Source organism: Rattus norvegicus, chromosome 11, assembly GCF_021556685.1.
Source record: "Rattus norvegicus strain SHRSP/BbbUtx chromosome 11, alternate assembly SHRSP_T2T, whole genome shotgun sequence".
NCBI lineage: Eukaryota > Metazoa > Chordata > Mammalia > Rodentia > Muridae > Rattus > Rattus norvegicus.
The window spans coordinates 80,002,562-80,026,892 of record NC_141544.1 but is presented as its reverse complement, the minus strand read 5'-3'; the positions used below and the strand labels follow the sequence as shown (position 1 = coordinate 80,026,892).

The window sequence follows — 24,331 nt, the reverse complement described above, 5'->3', positions numbered from 1 at the left end:
TGAAAGATTTTGTCTCGCTCTTGCCAAAACTTCTTAAAGGAGCCAAAAGCTTTCGAATGCACAGCCAACATTTTAAAAAGCAATTGCTACATGAAGTTCCTAGTGGTCTTTCTTTACAGTGGAGGGTCTGGACTTGTGGGAAAGCACCAGGATATTTGATTGCAGCAATAAAGGTGGCTGACGTGTATTAAGGTCAGAGTAACTTGACGAGTCGAGCTGGCTCTCTTTTCCCTAACCACAAATTCTCGAGGACTCTATCTACAGACAGGCCACAAAGGGAGCTGTCCCCAGGACGAGTGCTGTAGCTCTATGATGCTGACGAGAGCCAGGCACGGGGGAACTTTGCATTAACTGAGTACCTAGTGTGCACACTAGAGGTGACGGCACATTTTACATGCAGGAATGAAGCAACAACGATGGCAGATAGGGCCTGGATGCCCATTTCGCAGATGGGGAAACAAGCTCAGAGGAACACACAAATCCAGCTATGGTCACAGAGCTGGACTGAGAGAGGGATCAGCAAAGGTCTCCCCCAGCATTCAGCTGCAGGGACCATTCTCCTCCCTGCATCACTTCCCATGTGCTCTGTAGAGAGCCCCGAAAGACAGTTTAAGTTGCTGGGTGAAAAACCCCAGCAAGAAACCTGACTGTGCTGTACAGCTGTCCCCCAAATGATTCTGTGCTCCCCACGCCCAGCTAGGTCATGTCCCCAGGAAAACAGCCCCTCTTTCATCTGCTGTAGGTTGGCTGCTTGCCATTGCTCCATGCCCTCTTCTTTCTCTTGCCCCTCCACTCCCATCTCTGCTATCCCTTTCTCTGTCTATGCCTCTCTCACACACATATGCTTATATACATACACCCATACACAGAGAGACACACGACCAGATACGCACTCAGGATACCTCGATCCAGAAGCCGAAGCAAGCGGAGATACCAAAGATACCACTGGTCCCAGAAGCGGTCCGTCATCCCACCCTGAACTCATCCTTCACAGCCAGTCTCCAGGACAGAGCCTCATCCCACCACCACCACCACCACCGACTCAAGGAGGGCAGATTCTCGGGTGTTGGGCTCACACGCAGCCTGCTCTAAGCAAATGCCTGCCTGTAAAGACAGCCACCAGTCCTCCCACACAGGGGCTGACTGTGCTGTGAGCCCGTTTCACAGCAACAAAGGAGCAAATGCAGAACACGCCGTGTGCAGACTGAGCCTGCATGAACCCCAGGGGAGGCTGGAGTGCGGGGGAGGGAGTCAGGGAGGGCTCTTGCACAGTAGCAAGGTTTGAGGTAGCCCTGGGAATGAAAATCCACAGAGAAGGCCACGTTTAAAATTTCATTCTAGTATCTCCTCCCACACAGAGGCCAGTGGCTCTCCCAATAGTTGGATGAATGAGAAGCCAGATGCTCAACCATCCTGGACTCTGGAATCAGTCCAAAAAGTCCAGGAGTCCGACTGCCTCGTTGTGAGGACCTCAGGTGCTCCCTGTCCAAATCTGTTAGACCCTCACAACTAGAAAAGGGCTTGTGGGTCCTTTCTCCCTACTTCCCCTCAGAGATTCTATTAAGGAGAGACTGGGCACTGCAATGCTACTTTCAAGTTCAAATCCTGGTTCTTACTTAACACCTCTTGGCCTTCTGCCTCAGCTTCCTCCTCTATGACTGGAAAGACCAGCATTTTATTCACAGAGGAACTATGAGGCTCAGCACGAAGGAGGGAAGCTCCTGGTGTCACAGGTAAGTGAAGCAGACAAAAGGTTCTCTTTGCCCTTCTCCCCTGCCCCTACAAAATGGTTCGCTATAGTTCTGACCTTCTAATCCTATGCCCCTGATCCAATACCTCCTGTCAGGGCCCCTTCTCTCCGTACCCCTTCTTAGGGTCAAACCCTAAATCTTCCAATGTCTGACTCAAATGCCACAGAGTCCAGGCCGTCCCCAATCTTCCTTCCTTTATACGTCATCTTCAATCCACTTTCTCTTCTGTATACAATTTGTCTACCTTACCGAAACATAAACGACATGGAGTTCAGATCTGCTCCTTAATCTTCAAGGTGCCTAATGTAGTGCCTTATCTCAGAAGCATTCAAGTGACTTTTACTTCAATCTTTAATGCAAGTGAGTGTCGACTGACTGAAAGAACAAGCAAGGGATTCTAGGTAACCCACACCTTTCCACGTGGAAGGCAGGAGAAGCGTTGACTATCGCTTGACTGTAGCACGTCAGCCTCTGGACACTGACTCAGGCTTGCAGACGTTTCAAGAGCAGGAGCAGAGTGCTCTATTCTTGCCTCCCTTGAGGCTGCTTGGTCAGTAGGCTGGCCACTTACATGAGAAGGCTGTCCCTCGGGTGACAGGGGATCCTGATCACAGAAAGGAAAGCAGAGGGGACTCCAGGTGTAGAGCACCTCCATTCAACAGCCAAGTGCACATTCCCCACAGCTGTTTTTCGGCTTACCTATGGCAGCTTCTACTCCCAGCCTCCTGGTCTCCATCAGGCATCTGGAGTCAAAGGGGCTCTCCTCCAGCATCTGCCATTTCTGGGACTCATCACCCATTGGGTCAAACCCAAGAGGAAGCTGTTCAGCCTGGAATTTTACTCTCGGTTGGCTTCAATCCTTTAAGTAGGGCGTCTTGGTGCTCTCCAGCCCACCCCCACTCATTTCTGCTATTCCCACAGAGCCCCATAAGCCTTCCTTTAAAAGAGCCAAAAGAAATAGTTTGCATGTTTCTAAAGGACTCAGACTAGGCAGGAGGCACGTCCAGGAACTAGCAGGAAGAGGGAGAAAGTAGGTGGAGCCACAATCTCCACCCCTTGCCCTGCCCAGTATCCTTCTTACCTCTTAAAGGGCAGCTGTGGGACACAGCGGAGTCCTCACCACCCAAGGAGATACCTCTCAGGCTCTGTTAGTGCAATTTTGTTACTGCCTTAAATGGACAAGAATCTCGTGAGTCATTAACACAAAAATGCAAAGTCCTCTCCTCTCTGGAGAGAAATGGTCCATAGTCCTCCCTTTTGTGAATAACAAGACTCTATGGCTCACTCACATGTGGCCAGTACTTCTTAGCTCACAAAGTACTTTCGCATCTGTCAGCTCCTTTGGGCCCTAACCACCCCGAGAGCTCTGTTGGAGAAGAATTACCTTCCCTGTCTAAAGAGAACCAAAGTCATCTTTCAAGAAGTTGAACAAGTTTCAAATGGTACATAGGTGTGAGCTGGCTCCCCCTCATCACGTTTTCTGGACCTTGACATTCCCTAGAGAATGTAGCACCTTTCCTGGAGAGGTGGAAGACCTTCACAGTGGGGCTATGCTAACAGCAGTGCTCAAGAAGCAGGGGCAGTGCCAGCATGCCACAGGCACAGAATATATGATGACTGACAAACAAGCCTTTGATATGTCCCATTGGTCAGTGGCTTACAGTTGGCCAGAGAGCGCATTTCCAAATAAGAATGCCAAAGTCATTTTTTCCTAAAGCCTCTTAAATGAAACTTGAAATGTGAGACTCCTACCGCAACAGAAGACCTGGACAGAGAGGGACTGTGGGAGGAGCATCACCTGGGGAACAGACAGGCAGCCCTCATGCCCTTATAAGCACATATATAAACTATAACTCTCTATTGGTGCTGATAGTGGGCCTGAAGGAGGAGGCCAACTGGAGCTCCTCTCTTACTTGGTGTCATTCTCTACAGAAGAAAGAATTAAGAACAACATGGGTGCACGCACCTCGCCACACACAGTGAGCCCTGGAACACAGCATCACCCATTGGGTCAAACCCAGGAGGAAGCTATTCAGCCTGGAATTTTACTCTCAGTTGGCTTCAGTCCTTTAAGCAGGGCGTCTTGGTGCTTCCCAGCCCACCGCCGCTCATTTCTGCTATTCCCACAGAGCCTTGTAAGCCTTCCTTTAAAACAGCCATGGTAGAAGTTGAATAAAATGTTCTAAGAGACTGCTAGGCTTGCCATTCAGCTGTGGTGCAATTAGAAAGGACAGAACGTTGCCAGGACAGGACCTTATTAGGTAGGTAGGGTGTTGTTGTTGTTATTGTTTTGTCTTAAACAATGATAGGACGGTGGCTCTTTCATGATAGACAAAGCGGGGGCAGCCATTCCTGTCTGTGTGGCTCTTTCCCCCTCCGCTGAAATCAGTGACTGCAGGCCAATAGCACCCAACCACTGCAGAGGGCTGCTGCCTGCCTGGTTCCTCTGCAGATACTCACTGCCACAACCACGATGTGTTCCCTTCCCTTCGGCGTTCCTTCTTCCTTTCTTGGCACTGTTCTCTCTCCATCTTTTCACCCACCCAAAAGAAGAAACACTGTGTTCTCAACCGGATAAAGCCAGCATAAGTGGATGGAGCAGAAGGCAAGAAGAAGTGAGGGAGGAGAGAACCAATCAGGTCCCAGAGAGTTCCCCACTCACCTCCCAGGACAACCGGGACCTCTGCTCCCTCAGTGGCACAATCCACATGCCTCAGATGCGTGCAGCTAACCGGCAAGTAAAGGCCACACGTGAGGTGGCACAGCTGCTGGTATCTGTGAACCAGAATGAAGACTGCTCAACAGACACCGTGTTCTCCTCCTACCCCACACCAGGAAGTAGGCTCAGCCAGCCAACCATTTTGCCCTGCAAGTTGTGCTTTGGCTCCAACATGAACCAAACCCTCTGGCAGACACCATCCTCAGTCACCTTCCACAGCACTTCTGTCCCCTCAGCAAATACTGCCCAAGCGGTAAGTGGAAGTCAGGACATCTCGGAAACACCATCTAGGGAATGGTGTGGACGCTTGCCAGCCTCTCCTGTGAGAGCCGGGTGTCCCCAGGTGAACACACTCCTTGGGTCCTCACATGAGGACAATATCTGAAAGACTTATCACCCAGACTCTGAAATCTAAGTCCACCTCTCCCAAGAGGCCTCTCCAGCTAATGTCACCATTCTCATCTCAGAGTTCTCAAAGTTTAATGGGCAGCAGATTCACCTTGGAGGGGTGGCAGTTCATGCAGATGCCGCACTCCCAGAGGCCTGAATCTTTACTCAGCTCCCCTGGGTGATTCTTTGATGGTGATCTGTCTGCTCTGTCACAGCTCTCCTCTCTTACTTTCAGCACTGGCTTCATTTCAGTATTTTGGTTAAACTCCACAAAGTACCCTGCCTGCCCACACACCCTAGGAGTCCAGGACAGAGGAACCCTGAGTTCTCTCTCCTGGAAGGCTCTCCAAAGTAGAGAGAGATCTAGCAGAGGACCACACAGGAAGGGGTAGACAAAATGGCTCTTAGACACACAATTGATCCTTGGCTCCCTTTGAGCTTCAGAAAACATTCCTTCTGCCCCAGGTCCACTGCCGATCTGTACGATGGCTTTAAATGTCACCTCAAGACAGGGCTGATTGGCCTGCACTGACCCTGCCATTTATGTAGCTTTCCCGTTGTTTACCACTGACCTCAGGGAGATCTCTCTCTCTCTCTCCTAATCTAGAAAGAGATCACAAAACCTCTTACAGCACCAGCTTAAAACCATTCTGTCAAGTAGAAGAAATCTACCCTCACCCTTCCCTGTCCTCCTCTGAGGACTCCTTCTTCTCCAGCAAACCACAAGAAGCTCCCCACTGCACCAAACTCCACCTTCAGGGCACCACCCCAACAGCCCAACCAACTGACAGAGCTGTTTCTCAGCCGTATAAGGTTCCTCTATCTGGGTCTGCTTCCTCTGAGCTAGGTCCCATGCACAGAGGTATAATAAACTGATCCCTTCTTCAGTGTCTTAATAAGAAATTAATACTAGGCCCTTAAGAAATAGTCACACTTTGGAAAAGGGTGACACCCTAAGGCAGTAGAAGACAAGTGAAGTCTATACATCAGGGTTGACCTGCAGTGAAGGCTCAGGTCTCTTCACCTAAGTCTCCCAACCCTCCACACTCACATGACCACCTGGCTGACAGCCTTTCCTGAAGCACCTCAAATTCAAAAGGAAGGCTAAGAAACCAGGGTCCAAAACCCAATTCAAGGGGCTGTGTCTACCCAGAAGCCATCGTGACGTGAACAGCATGGCTCCTCCATGCCATCCCACTGAGAGCAGTCTCTTTACCCGCAGGAACTGCTGTGATGCCATGATGTAAGGGCACCTCAAGCCAAGGGGCTACTAGCCTCTCAGCAGGTTTGTTTCCTCTTACTGCTCCTTCCGACTCTCTAGGTCACATCAGGGAATCAGGAACATGAGGTTAACAGTCACTGCCCCAGAAACAAGCTCACATGGTCCCTGCAAGGGGCCTCTCCTTTCTCTTACCCCATACCCTTCTCCATCTCCTCCAAACCTTTGTGAAGTCCTACCCTACCAATTCAGTCCAGCAAAGACAAAGCACCATGCTATTAACACCAGGGTTGACAGCTGTGAGCATGAAGCACAATGGAACTAAAAAGGGCTCGTCACGTCACCGAGGAAATGTTACATTTTGGTTAGCATATATCTAAAGCCAACACTTTAAGAAAAAATCCTCTTGGGAATTTTCCCCCTTTAAAAAATATGTATATATAACAACTCACTATTAAACCTGATAAAAATAATCCCTACTATTTATATACATGCCCATCCAAGGTAACATGACAGTTACATACTAGCCAATTCCTTGGTTCTTATTTTCTTTATTTTCTTTGTTCTTTAAATTTTGATTTTATGTGTGTGTGCATGTGCATGTGGGTGTAGGTGCATGTGTCTATCTGTCTGTCTGTCTCAGAGGACAACTTGAAGGAGTCAGTTCTCTCCTTGTGCCACATGTGTACCGCGATCAATATTTAAGAAGTCGGTCTCCGAGGTAAGCACCTACAACTGCTGAGCCTTCTCACGAGTCTCTTAGTTCTTCTATCCAAAGACAGAAGAATCAGACAGAGGTGTAACTCTCGCTTACAACTCCTTATCGAGGAGGCTGAGGCAGGAGGAACACGAGTTCAAGCCAGCCTGGACTATAGAATGAGACTGTTTCAAAACAACAACAACGGTGGTAATAATTATTATTATCATCATTATTATTCGTGGTAATTATTTTTCAGCAGGTGAATTGTGTTGACATTTCTTAAAAATGATTAGCCACGTAGACAGCCCTCGCACCACAGAGGTCTTCAGGCAGTGAGCATCAATGAACTGGGGTCCCTGAAGGTCCATCAATCCTAGCCTCGTGTCATGCACAAATAAAGCCTCGTCAAAGACATCATGAAACACAAACCACATACCCTCAAGACGGAAAGCATTGATAGACTTGGGTATCGGAGCATGAGACGCGTGCTTTTATTTTTTCCCCTACTCTCTGGATGAACACACAAATCACATGGGAATCAGGGGCTGAACAGCAGCTGGGAGACCTCCACTCTTCACCATGAATCTTCCTGTGCATTTTGAACTTTTACCATTGTACTATATTGCCTAACTTTTCAAAAGACATTTTAAAATAACAGAGTCAAGAATAAATAAAATTGCTCTTGGAGTCTCCCACCATGGTATGAGAAGTGTAAGCTACACAGAGGGAAACCATGTTACATAGTAATTCCCCAGAGTCCTAACTCCCATCTATACACAGAACCCTGTAGCCACTTTGGTTACTTTGTGTGTTCTTTCTTCCGCCCTTCTCCACCCCTTTTCTTCCACCCTTCCAATTCCCTAACACTGGATTGGGGAGGGGAAAGGATAGAGGGGCAAGGGGGCAGACATTATTGTTAGACTACTTCCTGCTGATTGGGAGCTGATTGGGAGTTCCCTGAGGCAAGTTTGATCTTCACTGTCTGATATTTACTTCCTTTTTATTGTTTCTTCTTGGGATCGGACAACTTAACAAATCAAAACCAACCAACAACACACCCTATCCGCCCCCCCGCACCCACCCCTGGATGTAGCATTTATTTCCCCTCTGAAGAATCCCCAGAATTACAAATGTCATACAATCACAAAAACTATCTGCAGCTGGCAAAATCATGCCCCTCCTGGCGCACAAGGCAAATCATAGTCAGCTGCCGTAGACAGTCTGAAGCAAGCCCACATCCCACACCTGGGATTAAAATGAGAGCATATTATTATTTCTGTCCAAAATTCTCACTACAACATCCAGCATGCCTTCGTGGGGGTTCCTGCTATCCCTTCTCCCCAGTAGAACCTAAAGAATCTGTATATGTCAGAGCTGCCCGGTCACCCGTGATCATCATAAGAAAGGCTAGTGTCTAAAGTGATGTAGTTTGGGGGATTTGTTATAGTATCCTGGATAAGTCAGACGAGGGGGTGGTGAGTACATGAGCGCAGGCAAAGTCACAGATGAGGTAAGATCATGAAAAAGCCTTGCAAAATGGCTGTGCCTCATTTCATCGAGGAGACAAAGAGCGCGGCTAGTCTATTTATCTACCTGTCTACTGATCTTAGAATTAGAATCCTGAAGACAGGGCTGTCACAGAGGGTGTCTAATTAACATGCTTGCTTGAATTTTAAAAAAAGAAGGCAGCCGGTCTCTGACAGGAAGTGAATACATCTGATTTGGCTGCTTGCTTTCCTGAGATGTGTGTTTTCCAATTCATGTAAATCTACAGCTCCGAGATTTTGAAGAAAATTTATTTAAAGCCTATATACAATATTCAACAGGCTAGAAAATACATTATTTGCAACTATTTAAACTTTGCGCTAAAAAAGTTAAATATGTGGAAGAGTACACTGTTTTCAATATTTCTTGAGGATATACAGAAGCACAAAAACCCAAAGCCCACTCAACTGTCATTGATGGGAGAGCACGAGGCTCTAGGGGAAGAATTAGGAAGGAGCCTTTCTGTGAGTTAGCCAAGGACCTCAGGATGAATCATTGAAGGGCAGGAGCTGCAGCTCAGAAGTACAGAATCTGCCTTACCTGAGTGAGGCCTTAGATTTAATCTCCAGCACTTCTACTCCCACCCCTAAAACTCTAAATTAACTTGAAGACCCAAAACATAGAACAGTACACAGGAATACTTTAGCCAAGTTGTTGTGACCAGAAGTGTTTCTGGTTTTAGTTTTTTAGGTTTTATGGTATTGGCATATAATTTACTAGGTGATCATCGCCAATCCGAAACTTCAAAATATTCCAAAACCCCAAACCTTAGGAGCATCATTTTTTGGTTTCGGGTTTTAGCTTGTTTAGCTTAGAGTTAATATTAAACAGCTCTTGATAAGAAATCAGTGCCATCTAGATTTAGACTGTCTACATTCACAAAACAAAACACTGGGAATATTCACAAGGACCCAATACTAATGGTTACCTTGGGGAAGTATCTAGGCAGAGGGTTATATAAAAACACTTAAAATATTGAATTTTTAACATTGTGAATGCATTATATTTGCATATATTTTAAGTTCTCAAAGAAAAAAGTGTATGTAAAAATTTTAAAAACATGAACAAGTACCAAAATAGCACCCAAGAGACAAATGTTTGCCACATTTGCCTCAATACATAATTCAAAGGGTTAATATTCTTAGCTTATAAGAAACTGCTTAGAACATTAGAAAAAGTAGTCAGTATAAAATATAAACTCTAAAAATAAGTAAATATATAAACAGATAATTCACAAACATGGAAATACAAATGTCTGAGGGAAACTATAATGAGGAAAATTTGAAGTAAAAATAGTAACGACAGGCCACATTTTACCAATCCACTTGACGAAACAAACAAAAGGCCACAGTCATGCTGGAGAGGAGATTGATATAAGATTTTTAGATATCAACTTGGCAGAACCTATTAACATTTCTAGCATGCATAGTCTTCAGTCCAGCAATTCTCCCGCTAAGACCCTCACCTACTATAGGATCAGTACCTGTACACACAGCAACGTATTCGGTCAGTAAACAAAAACAGGCAAAAAAAGAAAGAGTAATCCAAATTACTAACAATAGATAATTCATTAAGCTAAACTACGAACGTCTACATTGTATTTAAAAACCTTTAATAAGGACAAGTAATTTGATGCATTGCGATATGAAAGGGTGTCTATGCTCTGTTCTATGTTCTATATGCGGTTTTCAAAATAAATGGCAATACCTATATTATTCTACTTTGTAAGTGCACACACACACACACACACACACACACACACACACACACACACACGAATATTTATTTTAGCGTGCATCAAGAGAGTTCGGATAGAAAACTCACCAAACTGGTGAGAGAAGTTATCCCTAAGGACTTGGGAATTCACTCAGAGATCTGTGTTTAATACGCTTTTATGGTATAACTTTGTAGCATAGCCATTTGTTACTTTGGCAATTTTCACAGCATTTCAGGCTGACAAAAATAGAAACCCAGATCTTTTTTTCCCTCAGGGCCAGGCAACAGTTTCCTTCTCCACTCCCCACTCACAGGATACAGAATGTGAGATGGTTACAGACAGCTCCCAACTTGGAATCACCACCAGGCTTATCCACCTAAGTGGCTGTTAGAGGAAGTTCCACTGGTATATCAGACACTCGCCATTCACCCCCTGCTTAGCCCCACAGCCTTCACTTGCCACAGGAACCCAGATGAGCGGTCTGTGAACTTAAAGAGTTTTAGCAGCAACCACAGTCCCTTTCAGGCTATTCATTTATTTGTGGCTTACAAATCTTAAGAGATGTTGGTCAGTGAGAGTAACATTGTTTCTTCTCAAGTCCTACCCAGGAAGTGACTAGAGCAATGGTTCTTAACCTTCACCGCGCTGTGATCCTTTAATACCATTCCTCATGTGGTGACCCCCAACCAAATTATTTCATTGCTACTTTATAACTGTGATTTTGCTGCTGTTATGAACTGTAATGTAAATATCTGAGCTGCAGGAGGACGTCTCATATGTGACCCCAAGGGGGTCATGACCCACAGGTTGAGAACCACTGCTGTAGAGCTTTAGAATAATTTTGAGGCCACATGGATAACAACGAGGGAAGAGCAGCTTGGTCCCTTTGTAGCATCTGCCGGAAATAAGGTGCTGAGAGTCAGAACGTGCGCTCTCTAGTGGAGCATCCCTGCCTTATGCTACAGGCTTTGAGTGCCCCACATCCCTATTCACAGTGGGATATACTGGGTGTGGGGAGCTGCAAAAGGTGACAGGAGGCACAGGCTAAAGGAAGATAGTCTCTGATCACGGCAGTGTCTCCCATAGTGCATTTGTCAACAGACACTGTGAGGGCAGGGAGTCCAGGGGAAGTGAAGGGGCTCTCAGGATAGATGTAGCATCAAATAGATGCAGATGGATGACTCCAAACAGGGGTACAATGCTGGCCCAAGGTAAGCCCAGAGCCTGAATTCCATCTGTCATATTTTACTGTTATTTATCTCAAAGACTCAAAAACTGTACCCACGTAAGAGCATGCCTTTCACAATTTTGAAATTTCCAAGTACCCTGTTGAGAATCTACTCATCTTCTACCTACCTATCTTTATAACCAAAAACAGAAAGAAAGAAAGAAAAAAAAACTCAAAGCCAAAAATCCCCAGACCTTCATGTGTTGTAACTAAAAACACTCGGTAAACAAAGCCAGTCCTTGGGCTCCCTTGGGGAGTAATTGTCTAAGAATGCTTCTTTTCTTTCAGCTGGTGAAAGAAAAAGGCACAGACGTGCTAAGACTGCGGAGCGCATCTTGAAAACATTAATTTTTCCGAACACCAATGTGCGGCTCACGTGCTTTTCCGGAGCAGGCAGCGATGGGCAGTGAGCAGAACGCTGAAGACACCAGCTTGCCCGCCTTGCTGCTGGCACACAGCTTCTGAGGAAGTGGTTACTGGTACAGGAGAGAAATTTATAAGGCACAGGGGGCAAGATCTGGGCACCATGACTTGCCACAGGACCCTGAAGACTTGGGGTTGGACCGTCGGTTCTGAAGTAGGTAGAGAAAAGGCAGAATCAGTCCTTTCTTCCATTTCTACCCCTGGCCAATTGCTCAAGGCCAAGTTGCCAATCAACTCATCTATTCTTCACCCAGTCCTGCAGAGGTGCAGCCCCAGCAATCGTTCCAAGTGATAGGAGCCATTCTTGCAGCTCCAGGCCTGTTCACAAGGAACAAGACAAAGCAGATCCATCCACAGAGGCAAGGAAAGAAAAGACTCAACAGTAAGAACATGCCAGAAGCTCTGTCAGTGTCAACTAGACATCCTCTAAGTTGACTGCTACCACCAAAACCTAGCCATATCTAATTGCATGCCAAGATTCCCATGGGGGAATACAGAGAGGAGTGGAGTGACAGACAGACAGACAGACACACACACACATACAGAGAGAGGGGGAGGGACAGAGACAGACAGACAGACAGAAACACACACATACAGAGAGAGGGAGGAGGGACAGAGACAGACAGACATACACATACAGAGAGGACAGAGACAGACAGACAGATAGACACACATACAGAGAGGGGTGAAGTGACAGACAGACAGAAACACACACATACAGAGAGGGGGAGGGCCAGAGACAGACAGACAGACAGACAGACAGACAGACAGTCAGACACTGGCTAACTTATGATTTATCACTATTCTGGAGCCAACCACTCTCGGACACCAATGCTACCACCCATAGTCATGTGATATGGGTCAAATCACTCCATGTTTCCGTGCCTCTATTTTTGCACAAAATACGAAGGATGTTAGTGACACTTAACTAAGTTAAAAAATAAAATAATACACCCCACAGAGTACAAGACTGTGGTGATCACGATGATGTTGCCAGCCTTACATCCCCTGCTAAGCTGTCTCTTCCCGTGGGACCACTGCACATGATCTTCACAGGCTCTGGAAAGGTTGTTCCCACACTGCCTTCATCCAACTCTCCAGACCCACAGGAAACCTTCTCAGGCCCACTAAGTTGAGCCCCACACTGGACGTCCACAGGACCATAAGACATTTAAGCTCTCTCCCTATGTCCTTCTGTCCAGCCAGCTCCTTCCTGTTCGTCGCCCAACGTCAAGCTTCTGGCTGAGAATTATCTTTGAAAGAATAAATAGAGAATGAATGGAGAGCAGCTCTCACTTGTTCAGCAAGCACTTACTATGTGGCCACTCACTCTGAATCACATCCTGAGCCATGGCTGAGAATCTAGGAAAGAACAGAACACCCTGGCTGCTAATCACAAGCTCTAAGCTCTCAAGGGCATCGACAGTCTGCAGCAGTAACTCCGGATAAAAGAGGGCTGCGGGGGATGGAGCAGCTAGACAGGGCCAAGCCGATCCTGGGTCACTCAACATGCCTTGGAACATCCTTGGGGCACCGGGGCTGGGGATACGGGAAGAGGCAGGAAGCATCTGGCTTTGGAACTTAATTTTCAGTATCAACTTTGACTTACAATGTTGCATCTTACGTTCTTCCCCAGACCTCCATTTGTCCTGTCCCATTCCCCCATACAGATGGGGTCTTACTCCTGTGACATAAGGCAGTTCCTGGACTTCTCGGCTCTGGGCCAGGGCTTCAGTGAGACCCTGAAGTAGTCCAAACACAGCCACAGTCTAAGGTCCTTGCCCTGTAGAGTCCTGGCAGTGACAATGCACTTAGTCTAACCCCTTAACAACAGCCAGACCATGAGGAGAATGTACCTGGAACGGGGAGTAAGGGGGCAATTACTCACCCCATAGATAAACACAAGATATAAATCCGCAATTAAAGAGTTTATTTTAGGGGGAAAGGGATAAAAGGAGGAGTGGAATGGACCAGACCAAAGCAAGAGGTCAAGCAGATACAATCTTTCAGAGAGAGGAATGCAGGTTTGTCTAGGGTGGGTTTGTTTAACTTGAACTAAGCAGCTGAAACCTTGACTCTGTTTGCCATCCCTACATTGAGGGGAGTGCGGGGGGTGTAGAAAAAGGTGGTTTTCCTTATAAGGGGGGTTTATCAAATACGAGCCCAGCTTATTCAAGAGAAAAATCTGACTAGTTCATTGCACCCTGGCTGTCTGCAGACTGTTTGTCAGACTATGAATGCCTCTGAAGTTGAACCTCTTTGATCCCACCCACTGCTGCCTGCCATCACACCAAGAGCTTCCCACAATGCACTGCTGCATTTGAATACAAAGGGACAACAGTCTGTGCCTTCTGTCACTTCTGTTTTGCAGGGCTCACCTGTTTTGGGGTTTAGGTTTATTTGCTGGTTGCTTGGTTTGGGTTTCTTTTTATTTATTTTGTCTAAATTAAGTAAAAAGAAAGAGCAAGGGATTTCATTTTGTCCGTTTGGGTTTGGCTTTGTTTTGAATCTCGTTTCTTCTGTTTTTCTCCTTTGAATCAGAACAGACACCACCATTCCATCTCAAATAAGACTACCTGTGGGGTTCTGAACAGTTACCTGGCCAAAACTCTGCCTGGCACATTTCCTAAGCTCACTTAAGGAAAAAAGCAATTTTCTAGTAACAGCAAAACTGAAGTAACTTTTTCCTTAGCAATGGCATCATGGATACCTGAAGTTCTGTTTCCCATCTTAACTGCCCTAAAAATAAAGGAACACCGTATCTTCTCTTCAGTGAAAGTCCAGGTGTGGCAACTTCCAGAAGGGTAGTGGTACCCCAATCTAGGGAGCATGGGAACTGTGGAACACATCACCCTGCTGGTATAAATACCTACTCCCCCAGGACTCAGGTTCTGTCATCAGAGGAGTTTGAAGAGTGTAACATTGTAACAAGTTCCAACATTGGGCAAAACTGAGCTGGGACCTACCCATCATCCCCTGTCCTCTTCTAGGTAATACAGAGTAACTCAGCAAGGCCCATGGCTGAAAGAATACCCTGTTACCGCTTTCAGATGGCGGGAGCATATGAGACGACTATGAATGCCAGACTCGGGGGTTTGTCTGTGTGAACAGACTCAGTATACCTGTGTGTCCTGTCAGCATTTGGACATTGGAAACAAGAACCTTGAGTGCATATGGAAGCCGCTATATCTCAGCCATCCGCTTCCTTTGGAAATGGCTAGACACGGAGCACACAGGTAAGACGGTCGGGAATAGATGGCTATTTCTTTCTGGTATCTTTGGGACTGGATGCCTTCTTACCTGGAAGGACATAAACACACTGCTCCTTGAATAGTGACCAGGACCTACTTTGAATGACACTCACACTGACTTCACTCCATGATAGGCCCCTGACAGCGGACAGGAGAATGTCACAGAACATTATCCGGATCTCTGCTAAGCCTTTGGCAAATGTCCTCCAAGATATTCTTGTAGATAAGATGGTAAGAATTGAGTAAGGGTAAGTTGAGAGGAATAAATGCAAATGAGCTATAAGACACAAGTGTTCATTAAGAGAAGAAGCACTTTGTGTGGAACAGGGCTCTCTGGTGGCGGCCACAGACACCACAACACTGCCCCCTCAACTGTTTGTTTAGCTTCTTTAAAAACATTATTTCCTCAGATACAGAGGCCAAAGGTTAAGCTTGTAGTATGGACGATGATACGAACTTGGTACAGTGAACTCAATACTATAACAAATGGCCAAGATAAAGACATAAGCCTCTTGGCAAATTTGAACACATGAACAAAATTAACAGGGTCAAACTTTATGTCTGGAGATCTACCTTTTAAAGCAATGCACGCATCATCCTGAAAGCCATCCTTACCTTTTGTATTTACCTTACTGAGACACTGTATACCAGACGCATGCTGGCTGACAAATGTTCTCCAGAGCAGGACGGTTTCTAGGATGCAATTGCCAAAGCAATTATGAAATATTTACACTAGAGAAACTATAACTACACGGAATATTTTCACAGCATGCTACATGAAGAGAAGTTGAAGGATATAAAACATGATATGGTGACCTCGGACTAGGCACAAGCTAAGTGCAAACGCACAATGATGCCCACAGGGTTTCCCAGTCACAGGAGGCCTGTTCCCAGATAGAGCCTGAGCTGCCATTCACTGCAAGAGAATTATGGCTTTGCTAGCAATATCTGAAATTCGGAATGTAGGTTAATTGAATAATTACAATTTTTTAAGTCTTGCTTTTATCCAAAGGGGAAAAGTTCAAGAATATAGAAGATTATACAAAATTCACTGGTTTTTCATTATTCGAAGTTCAGCACTATGGAAAGTTAGCAAAAGTGCTAACTCGTGGTACAGAGAGTGTCCCAGATGTCTGGACAGCCTGTGAATACCGGGGCGTCACTACACTGGTGACACCTGGAGAGCTGAGCTGGGTCCAATCCCAGCAACACAATTAGGCGGGGACACCAACGATGTGAAGGCAGGAAACAAATGGCTACCAGAAATTCTGGAAAGGTTTGCATAGTAATGATTGACAGAACTGTCACTGTTTAACCTCAAGACAAGATTGCAGGCACAACGTGGTCCCTTCAAATATTTGAAGGGTTATATAGATAAGGCAGAGTAAACTTTTTAAGGCAGTTAATCCATCATGGAAATTTCCAGAGGCAAAATGATAGAATAAATAAATAAAAATGATATTTTCCTTTAAAATGTTATACATATATATGTATATATATGTATGTATACACACACACACACACACACACACACACGCACACGCACGCACACACATTTTAACTGGTAGAACGAATGGTAACAATGTAGTGGAAAATCAAGAGTTCCCTGTCATTGTAAGTATTAGAGTACGAAAATGTTTTTAAAAAGCATGCTGGCTTCATTCCAAATAAAATCCACACAATTTTTAAGATCTCTAACGTTTCTAATATTATGTGGTCCATTCAGGGACAGAATTGGTTTTCAATATCTGTACCCATCCAGTTCCAAGTCCCACTAGTGGATTCTCTGCCACTAGGTGGCAGCAGTTGCCTTGGATGCCGGGTTCTTCATGTTAGGTGTGGTCAAAAACAAAGTAGCAGTTTCCAACAGTTAAGAAAGGGGTCTGGGAGAACACAAGTTCCAAAGTAGCTTTCTTCAAAAGAATAAGGAAGCGTCACTAAAACGTATTTCTATTGTAATACAACAATACGGTTTTGGGTTTTGTTTTGTTTTTTGTTTTTGTTTTTTTTTTTTGAGACAGTCTTTGTAAGCCGAGGTTGACCTAGAATTCACTGTATAACCAGGCTGACCTCAGACGCCAGGAGAACATCCTGCCTCAGCCTTCCAAGTGCTAGAATTACAGCATGCACCATCACGCCTGGGTTTCGCATGTGCTTCTTGATCTCTGAATTCTTCTTGATTTAAAAAAAAAATCCTTGCTTCCTCTGCAGCTGCACATCACATCTATTACCATAATCTTTCAGCCAGACCCAAAGAAAAGAACCTTCAGGATGGTCGGAGGAGCACTCGGGCCATTTCCTGCTTCCAGTTTCCCTGCCCAGTATCTGCACAGCTGAAGCTGCAGAATAAGCAGGAAACATACGAAAACAGTGGACCTCGCCCTGACAGCATGAGAGTATGTCATTATCATTTCTAAGTACGCTAGGATTCTCCCCTCCCCCAGCCTCAGAGAAAGGAATAAAGCCCCCTGCTTTACCCTGCCTCGGCTCTCTGCTATGACGTTTAAACTCCACCCACAATCAATAGCCCTTGTCCAAGTCCCAACCAGAGACAGAAAAATCTGGTACTCACGACGCATTTTGAATAAGGGCTTGTAAAGTGGACAGAAATAAACAATATTTGTTGAACCAGCACTTAAAGCAGTTACATCGTGGTTAATCACGGTCTTGAGTCAAGGTTCTATTGACTGTTCTAGTCTCGGGTCAAACAGTCCTTCTGCCGGGAGCCCTTGAGATATTAAGAGCATGTTCAGTTCCTCTGCAAGGTGCCAGGCATACACTCTGTGCCTCCTCGTGTCACATTCTGCATCTGCCGTGTCACCACCCTACCACACGCACTTTGTTTCCCTGTTTCAATGTAGCACCCATGAAGGCCTGAACTGTGTCCCCACATACAATAGTTCCCAGTATCCTTGAAACTATTTTTTATGTGTACAAGTATTTTGTCTGCCTCTGTGCCTGTATACTATGTGCATGCTTAGTGCCCACAGAGACCAGAATGGATGGGACATCAGATCCTCTGTAACTGGGATTACAGAGAGTTGTAAGCCACCGTGTGGGTTCTAGGGGTCAAATCCAGGTCCTCTGGAAGAATAGCCAGTGCTGTTAAACACTGAGTCTCCAACCCCAGTGAGACTATTTTTTATAGAGAGGCGTTATCAATAAATCATCAATAGGGTACCAAGTCCAGGCAGCCATTCCACCGAGAGTAGCATCTACTTCACAAGCATTTCCTGAGTGTCTGTAGCTCTCGGTATGGCGCAGGGAAGGTCAAACCTGCATCCTGTTCTCAGAGAGCTCATACTGAGAGAGAAAATGAAGGCAAAACCACAAACATCTATGCATCAAAGTATGCCCAAGAGCAAAGTCAGGCATGGGGGTTACATATGTATAATCCCAATATTTAGAAAGTACAGCCAAGGGGATCAGGAGTTCAAGGTCAAATTCAGATACATAGAATTTGAAGTTGGTCAGTTTGAGACTTGGCCTCAAAACAAAACAAACCAACAACAGAAAATGTGTATACTAGAGAACAGAAAACCAGAAATTCCTGCTAGATATGTGCAAGAGGTTAACGTATGGGATAGGCAATGGTGCCATAGCTACAAGATCCCTGAGTTGCTCTTTTCATTGAGAAGTAGTATGTGCCATGCCGAGTGACTTACAGGGATCCTCACATTTGTTCCTCAAAGCAATCCTATATAAAAATCTTCCCAGCATAAAAAGCCCAGCGAAGTCAGGGAAACTACCCCAGCCATCACAAGCTCCACCTGGTGGTGCTGGATGTGCGAGCAGCCAGTCTGACGAGCCGGTCTGACAAACAGGGCTTCCTCACCACAGCACTTGAGAATCTAGGATGCCCTACTCCCACACTAAGTGAGAAGACGCCAAGACCCAAGCCTGTGCTCACAAAGGTCTGTCAGACAACGATGGAGAAAGCAGACAGACGAGTCAGGCCCGAAGCCTCGTCTCATTGCTGTGTCATGAAACTCCTGGAAAGAGAGCGTGGCAGCAGGGCTAGAAAGGGGGTTTGGAACTGAGGAATTCCAGAGAAAGGGTAGAGACAATCAAGGGTGATCCCCAAGTGTGTTCCCGGGTGTCATGACATGTAAACTTGTCATGAAAAGAAGAGGGAGATACACTACATCCTCAGGAGTGTAGAGCCAGCCCCTCCCCGCCCTACCTCTCCCTAAGCTCCTATTTGCAGGAGCCTTCTCAGCACCCCTAGATGTCTCCAGTCCTTCACAAAAGCAGAGAAGCAGTGACAGCAATAGTTCAGGTCTACGCTCCCCTGGCCAGCACAGCCAGCATAGGCAATGCCTAGTCAGAGGCCCGAGGAAGGAATTCCCCTTCACCAACTCCCTAACTTCGAACTAGAAGCTCAGTTTCTCTGGATCTCAGTTTTGTTTTGTTTTGTTTTGTTTATCTGTAAAATCTGAGTTTGGACCAGAATAAAAAGTTTCAAGCTGGAGATCTAAAAGTCAAACTCATCCACAAATAGACTGTTTCATCATAATAGACTTTAACTGAGTTAGAGTCCATACATGAAAACCTGGCCACTTCACAAAGAGAGAGCGTATCTGCAGCCCTTCCAGAAGCACCTACAGTAGGATGGGGCCCACATTCCTACATGTTCTGTATCAGCTGAAACCAATTAGTACCTGCTGTCCTCTCAGGTGTGGCACCGCCCTGTAGTTTACATAGAGTCCTCCACCTCACCCCTCACCTCCTAGGGATGGTCCATCATCATTTAGTGTTCTTTCTTTCCTTCTCTCTCTCTCTCTTTCTCTCTCTCTCTCTCTCTCTCTCCCTCCCTCCCTCTCTCTCTCTTCCTTCCTTTCTTTCTTTTCCTTTCCTTTCTTCCTTCCTTCCTTCCTTTCTTTTCCTTTTCTTCCTTTCTCTTTCTTTTTCTCTCTTTCTTTCTTTCTTCCTTTCTTTCTTTCTTTCTTGTTTTGTTGTTTTTGTTTTGTTTTCAAAACAGGTTTCTCTGTGTCCTGGAACTCACTCTATAGACAAGACTGGCCTCAAACTCAGAGATCTGCCTGTGCCTGCCTCTGCCTCCCGAGTGCTAGGATTAAAGGCATGCACTACCACCACCATTACCACCACCAGCCAGCCATCATGGGCCATTTTAATCAGTGCACTTGTGGTCTGTCCCCAACAGACATCTGTGTTCCCAGACCCTGGAGAAGATCATTTAAAACACCAGCAATGCAAGGCTCGGGAATGGGGAAGTACAGAGGACTGACTGTGTTCTCCACAACAGGGGATGTGGGCTGCTCAGAGGAGCTGCAGGCTTCCGCTGCAACTGATGAAGATTCACTCACAAGTGTGTCAGGCCTGCCCCCCAGCCTCCAACATACACCCCACCAAGGAGGCACAAGGCCAGATGACATCAGCCTTGGACACAGTCAGAGAAACCCCATCATGAAGCAATTTGTTCCCCGAGCCACTCTAATTTAACAATTAGCTTAACAACCCTGGGCAGGCACTTGCTGCGAGGAGCAGGAAGTGATTCTGATCGGTGTCAGCTTCAGCCTGGAAAAGAGCTCCACCCCTTCCCCAACCCCACTGCCCTCGCTTCACAAGGTCCTTGTCTCCTCACTCAGGCGCAGTGTGGAGATCTCCAATGAAATCTAGACTAATTATCCTTGAGACTCCGGTTAGCTTTTCCCATGCCACTAAAGCCACTCTCTGAGTCTGTTCTGCAGAATTTTGACCTAACCCAGGAAGCATGTCGGGTCAGAATGCCCAAATGCTCGCTTCTGTGGCTCTTTGAGAGTAGAGGTACTAGAAGGAACCCTGCGTGTAGATGATGCTACACAGAGAGAGAGGTACAACGCAGGACTGGCAGCTTGGGACATCCTAGCTACACAGCCTACCAGAGGACAATGCTCATAGCTGAGCTCACACTGACCCAGACAGCACATTTAGCACCCCTTTGCATCATCAGAGGACCTGTGGGGGAACGTATGATGCTCCTTCCCTTGGCTTGTCCTGTTCCTAACCCCAAGACCTTTCTCAAGCTGCACCCTAAACCCAAATGTCAAGCTTCAGAGAGAGACAGATGGAGATGTTGGAAAGCAGAAATTGAAAAGGAAAAGTTGATAATGTCATAACTCCACAGTAACCTGGAGGCTATTTTAAAATACAGAATTTTAGGATAGGTGGGGTTAGGCCAAGGCCTAAAATAGCAGACCCTCAAAGGGAAAAGCATCCCCGTGTGACTAGGTAGACATTTCAAAGAGACAGAGGAGGAAGAAATGACATGTAAAAATGGAACAACAGCCCAGGAAATTAACCAGGCCAAAGCTAAAACTAAGGGTGCCCAATGCCATACAGGGACCTTTTTATTCTATCAAAGGGAGATAGATGATGGGGCAGAGCTGGTTGGTGACGCTCTGGGACAAGCGTCATTCCTAGAGAATGAAGGGTCCCTCTCAGCTTACCCTCCACATTAGAGGAGAGAGACGCCGGTGTTGAGCCTGTAACCAGTACAGCACCTGACTGACAAGTGAGCTGTAAATAAGTCACCAGGACCATATGGCGTCTGCCTGAGTCCTGAAGGAATTCAAGGGTGAAATTGCAGAGCTGATGCCCAAAATGTGTAACCTCTGATTACAAAGTCACTCACGCTCGCTGCTGGCAGTGCGCCCATACAGCTCATTCATAAGAAAGGAAGGGAGTGAGGCCTCGTCTTCATACAGGCAAGTAGGCAGAGAAGGTACTCGGAAGAGACCTACTAAGCGTGTGAGCACATGGAGCTGTGGCTCCCAACCTTCCTAACACTGCTGCGACCCATTAATACAGTTCCTCATGTTGTGGTGACCCCCAAACACGAAAATTAATTCCGTTGCTACTTCATAACTGTAATTTCGCTACTGTTATGAATCGCTATGTAAGTACACCTGTTTTCTGGTAGTCTCAGGTGACCCCTGTAAAAGGGTCTTGTGTCTCCAAGGGTTCGAGACCCACAGGCTGAACCGATAGCATGATGTTTATGAGGACAAAACATGCGATACAACATGAGTTCTTGAAAGAGTAAACACACATGTGAATTAGAATCAGTGGGGACAGTCATTCACGTGTACTTTTAGGAAATTGCTAACAAAGTGCTATAATAAAAACTTTTTCAAATTTAATATTCATGAATTTTTTTTAAGGTAACTGACCTTCGAATTCTGGTAATTGAGACCAGAAGCAGCAAGAGATACTAAGGGGAGGGGGGATAAAAAGGAGATGAAAGAAAAGAAGAAATTATATATTTAAAAGGTAATATGAGCCCTATCAACCCGCTCTGATCTACAATATAGACCACATTCAACCTCAAGTAAAAAAAAAGGGTTGGGTAATAAGCTAAAACTGCCCTGAATTAGTGATCAGCGGAGGTTGCTACCATGAGACGAACCCTGAGATGTGTAGAAAGACAAAGAGTGGGAGCTACAGGTCGCTCTCCTCCAGACTTGAGAGGACAGGACTGTTGCTTTGTCCTCCAAGAGCCAATGGAAGAGGCAGCTGGGTTTCAGTGTGATGGCCTCCCCTCAAAATCACAGTTCCTCTCCAGATGACTCCGTTCCCTCGGCCTGTGATCATGAGCCATAGAACCTACATAGGCCGGGAAATGGGAGCCAATGAAAACTGTCAGGGAGACTGTCCATCAGTAAGGCCCACCATGGGTAGCTTTTCTTCCTTCACGGACAGTACCCATCCCGTTCATGGCACTCTGATTTTATACACCAAGATGTCCCCAGGAAACTCAATAGGATGCTACTAACCAAGGATTCAAACACAATTACAAGAGTGGATTTGCCTGTGTCTTTATATTAAGACGCTGTTCCTTCTCTATCTTAGACGAGCAGCAGAGAGTTGAGACCTCACGTCTTTTGTCTCCAAGTTCCTTCGAGGCCTATCCCAGCTACCTATTCGACTTATGCTGCTTCTAAGATGGGTGACTGCCACACGGTAGAAGCCATGCAACAATCTCTCAAACCACCCCCCACTCTGCTCACCCAACCATTCCATCAAAACCGGAGGCTACATACCTCCTTCCTATAACTATCCCATGGTATCATGGGACCTTGAAATCTCTCTGCCTCTTAGGTTAGAGGTCAGTGCCCTGTTGAACAAGACAGAAACGAAAGAGTTCTATGTTATGCCTCCTGCCGAAAAGAACTCTGCCGTGCTATAGTACCAGTGTGCACAGGCTCAACATCATCAACTGTCACAGAGGTATAATTAAGCTTGCCTCCTTTAAAGGAATGTTCTGGAAGTCCACCGTGGGGGATCCGCATAGAGACCCTTGCTGCAGTAACTAATACAGAACTAGTAGACGATAAATATGACTTAGTGCTCACCTCCTCTCCCTAAACAGAGATACATTCCTTTCTTGCTTTTTCTGTCTAAATTCAGCCCTTACAAGGCTTCTTTTTCTAAAATGTAACTGGCAGTCACTTGCCTTTTTATTACCTTCTTGTGCAGTATTTGTTTAGATCCACTCATGTATCATCTTGCAAGTTATGGAGTCCCTTCGATGCAACCTCGTGGTGAGTGCTCTTGAGTGAAGTGTGTCTGCCGACAGGCAGTGAACCTGCAGCATAGCCTAGGACTGTGCCATTAATCACTCCTGGGAGTCTCCACAAATGACGTTTTCTTTGATTACCCATCAAAGTAAAGGGCGTGCACCCTAAAACCAGGCTGTTTTGGAGGGGCAAATCAATCTTGGATAAGACTTGAATTAACCAAGTTCCTGAGGCTGTTTTGTGACCCAAAAGTTGCACTTGTTAAGCGTCAACAACAACAAAATGCGGCATCGCGGTGCTTGGGCCAGCATGAGCAGTGTGGACTGCTGCCCCAGGAAAGCCAAGCAAGCCATCGCCAGAACGTTGAACTCTACTTAATCAAGGCAAAAGAAGTCCACACAATTCACAGCTCAGGGGTGGCAAACCACTGATGTAATTACTCTAACAATAAAGCTAGGCTTGCCAGAGAACCTGGAGCCTGAGGCAGAGCCTGAACAGACACTACCAGCGTCTGTTTCCTTAACTTTCCTTTCAGAAGTGTCCCTGCCAATCAGCTCCCCCGGTCTGGGCTCAGCGCATTTGATTAGGTTTTACATTGCTAAATTACAGCCACATTTTCGGTACCACATCCCTGCCATTACACCCCGGTCACACTAATGGAGTCCTGCCCCTTCCTTCTAACATTTGTAGAATGCCCCCAGCCCACAGCAGCTGGCAGTTGATCACATCTACGAAGGAGATATGGATGGACCCAATTCAAGCCTCAAATACAGATCATGTCTATTACATCTCGGTGTGGGAGCCAGAAAGGGGGTTAACCTGCATCAAACCTCTCTGAGCGCCACCCTAATGCCAGGAGACTGATCTAC

General features: G+C 46.0%; 1 protein-coding gene across 44 annotated transcripts in view; it reads right to left on the bottom strand.

Moving 5' to 3' along the window:
- The window catches only part of Kalrn (kalirin, RhoGEF kinase), a 606,323-nt gene that overhangs the window by 548,589 nt on the left and 33,403 nt on the right, over positions 1 to 24,331 (bottom strand). For 28 of the 44 annotated variants that reach the window (XM_087576979.1, XM_087576990.1, XM_087576980.1 and 25 more), the window contains exon 1: positions 894 to 1,113. The exons of 4 other annotated variants lie outside the window; for them this stretch is intronic. In XM_087576979.1, coding sequence (XP_087433105.1) covers positions 894 to 969 — 76 coding nt within the window. In that variant the 5' untranslated portion in view covers positions 970 to 1,113. 44 annotated transcript variants of the gene reach the window in all.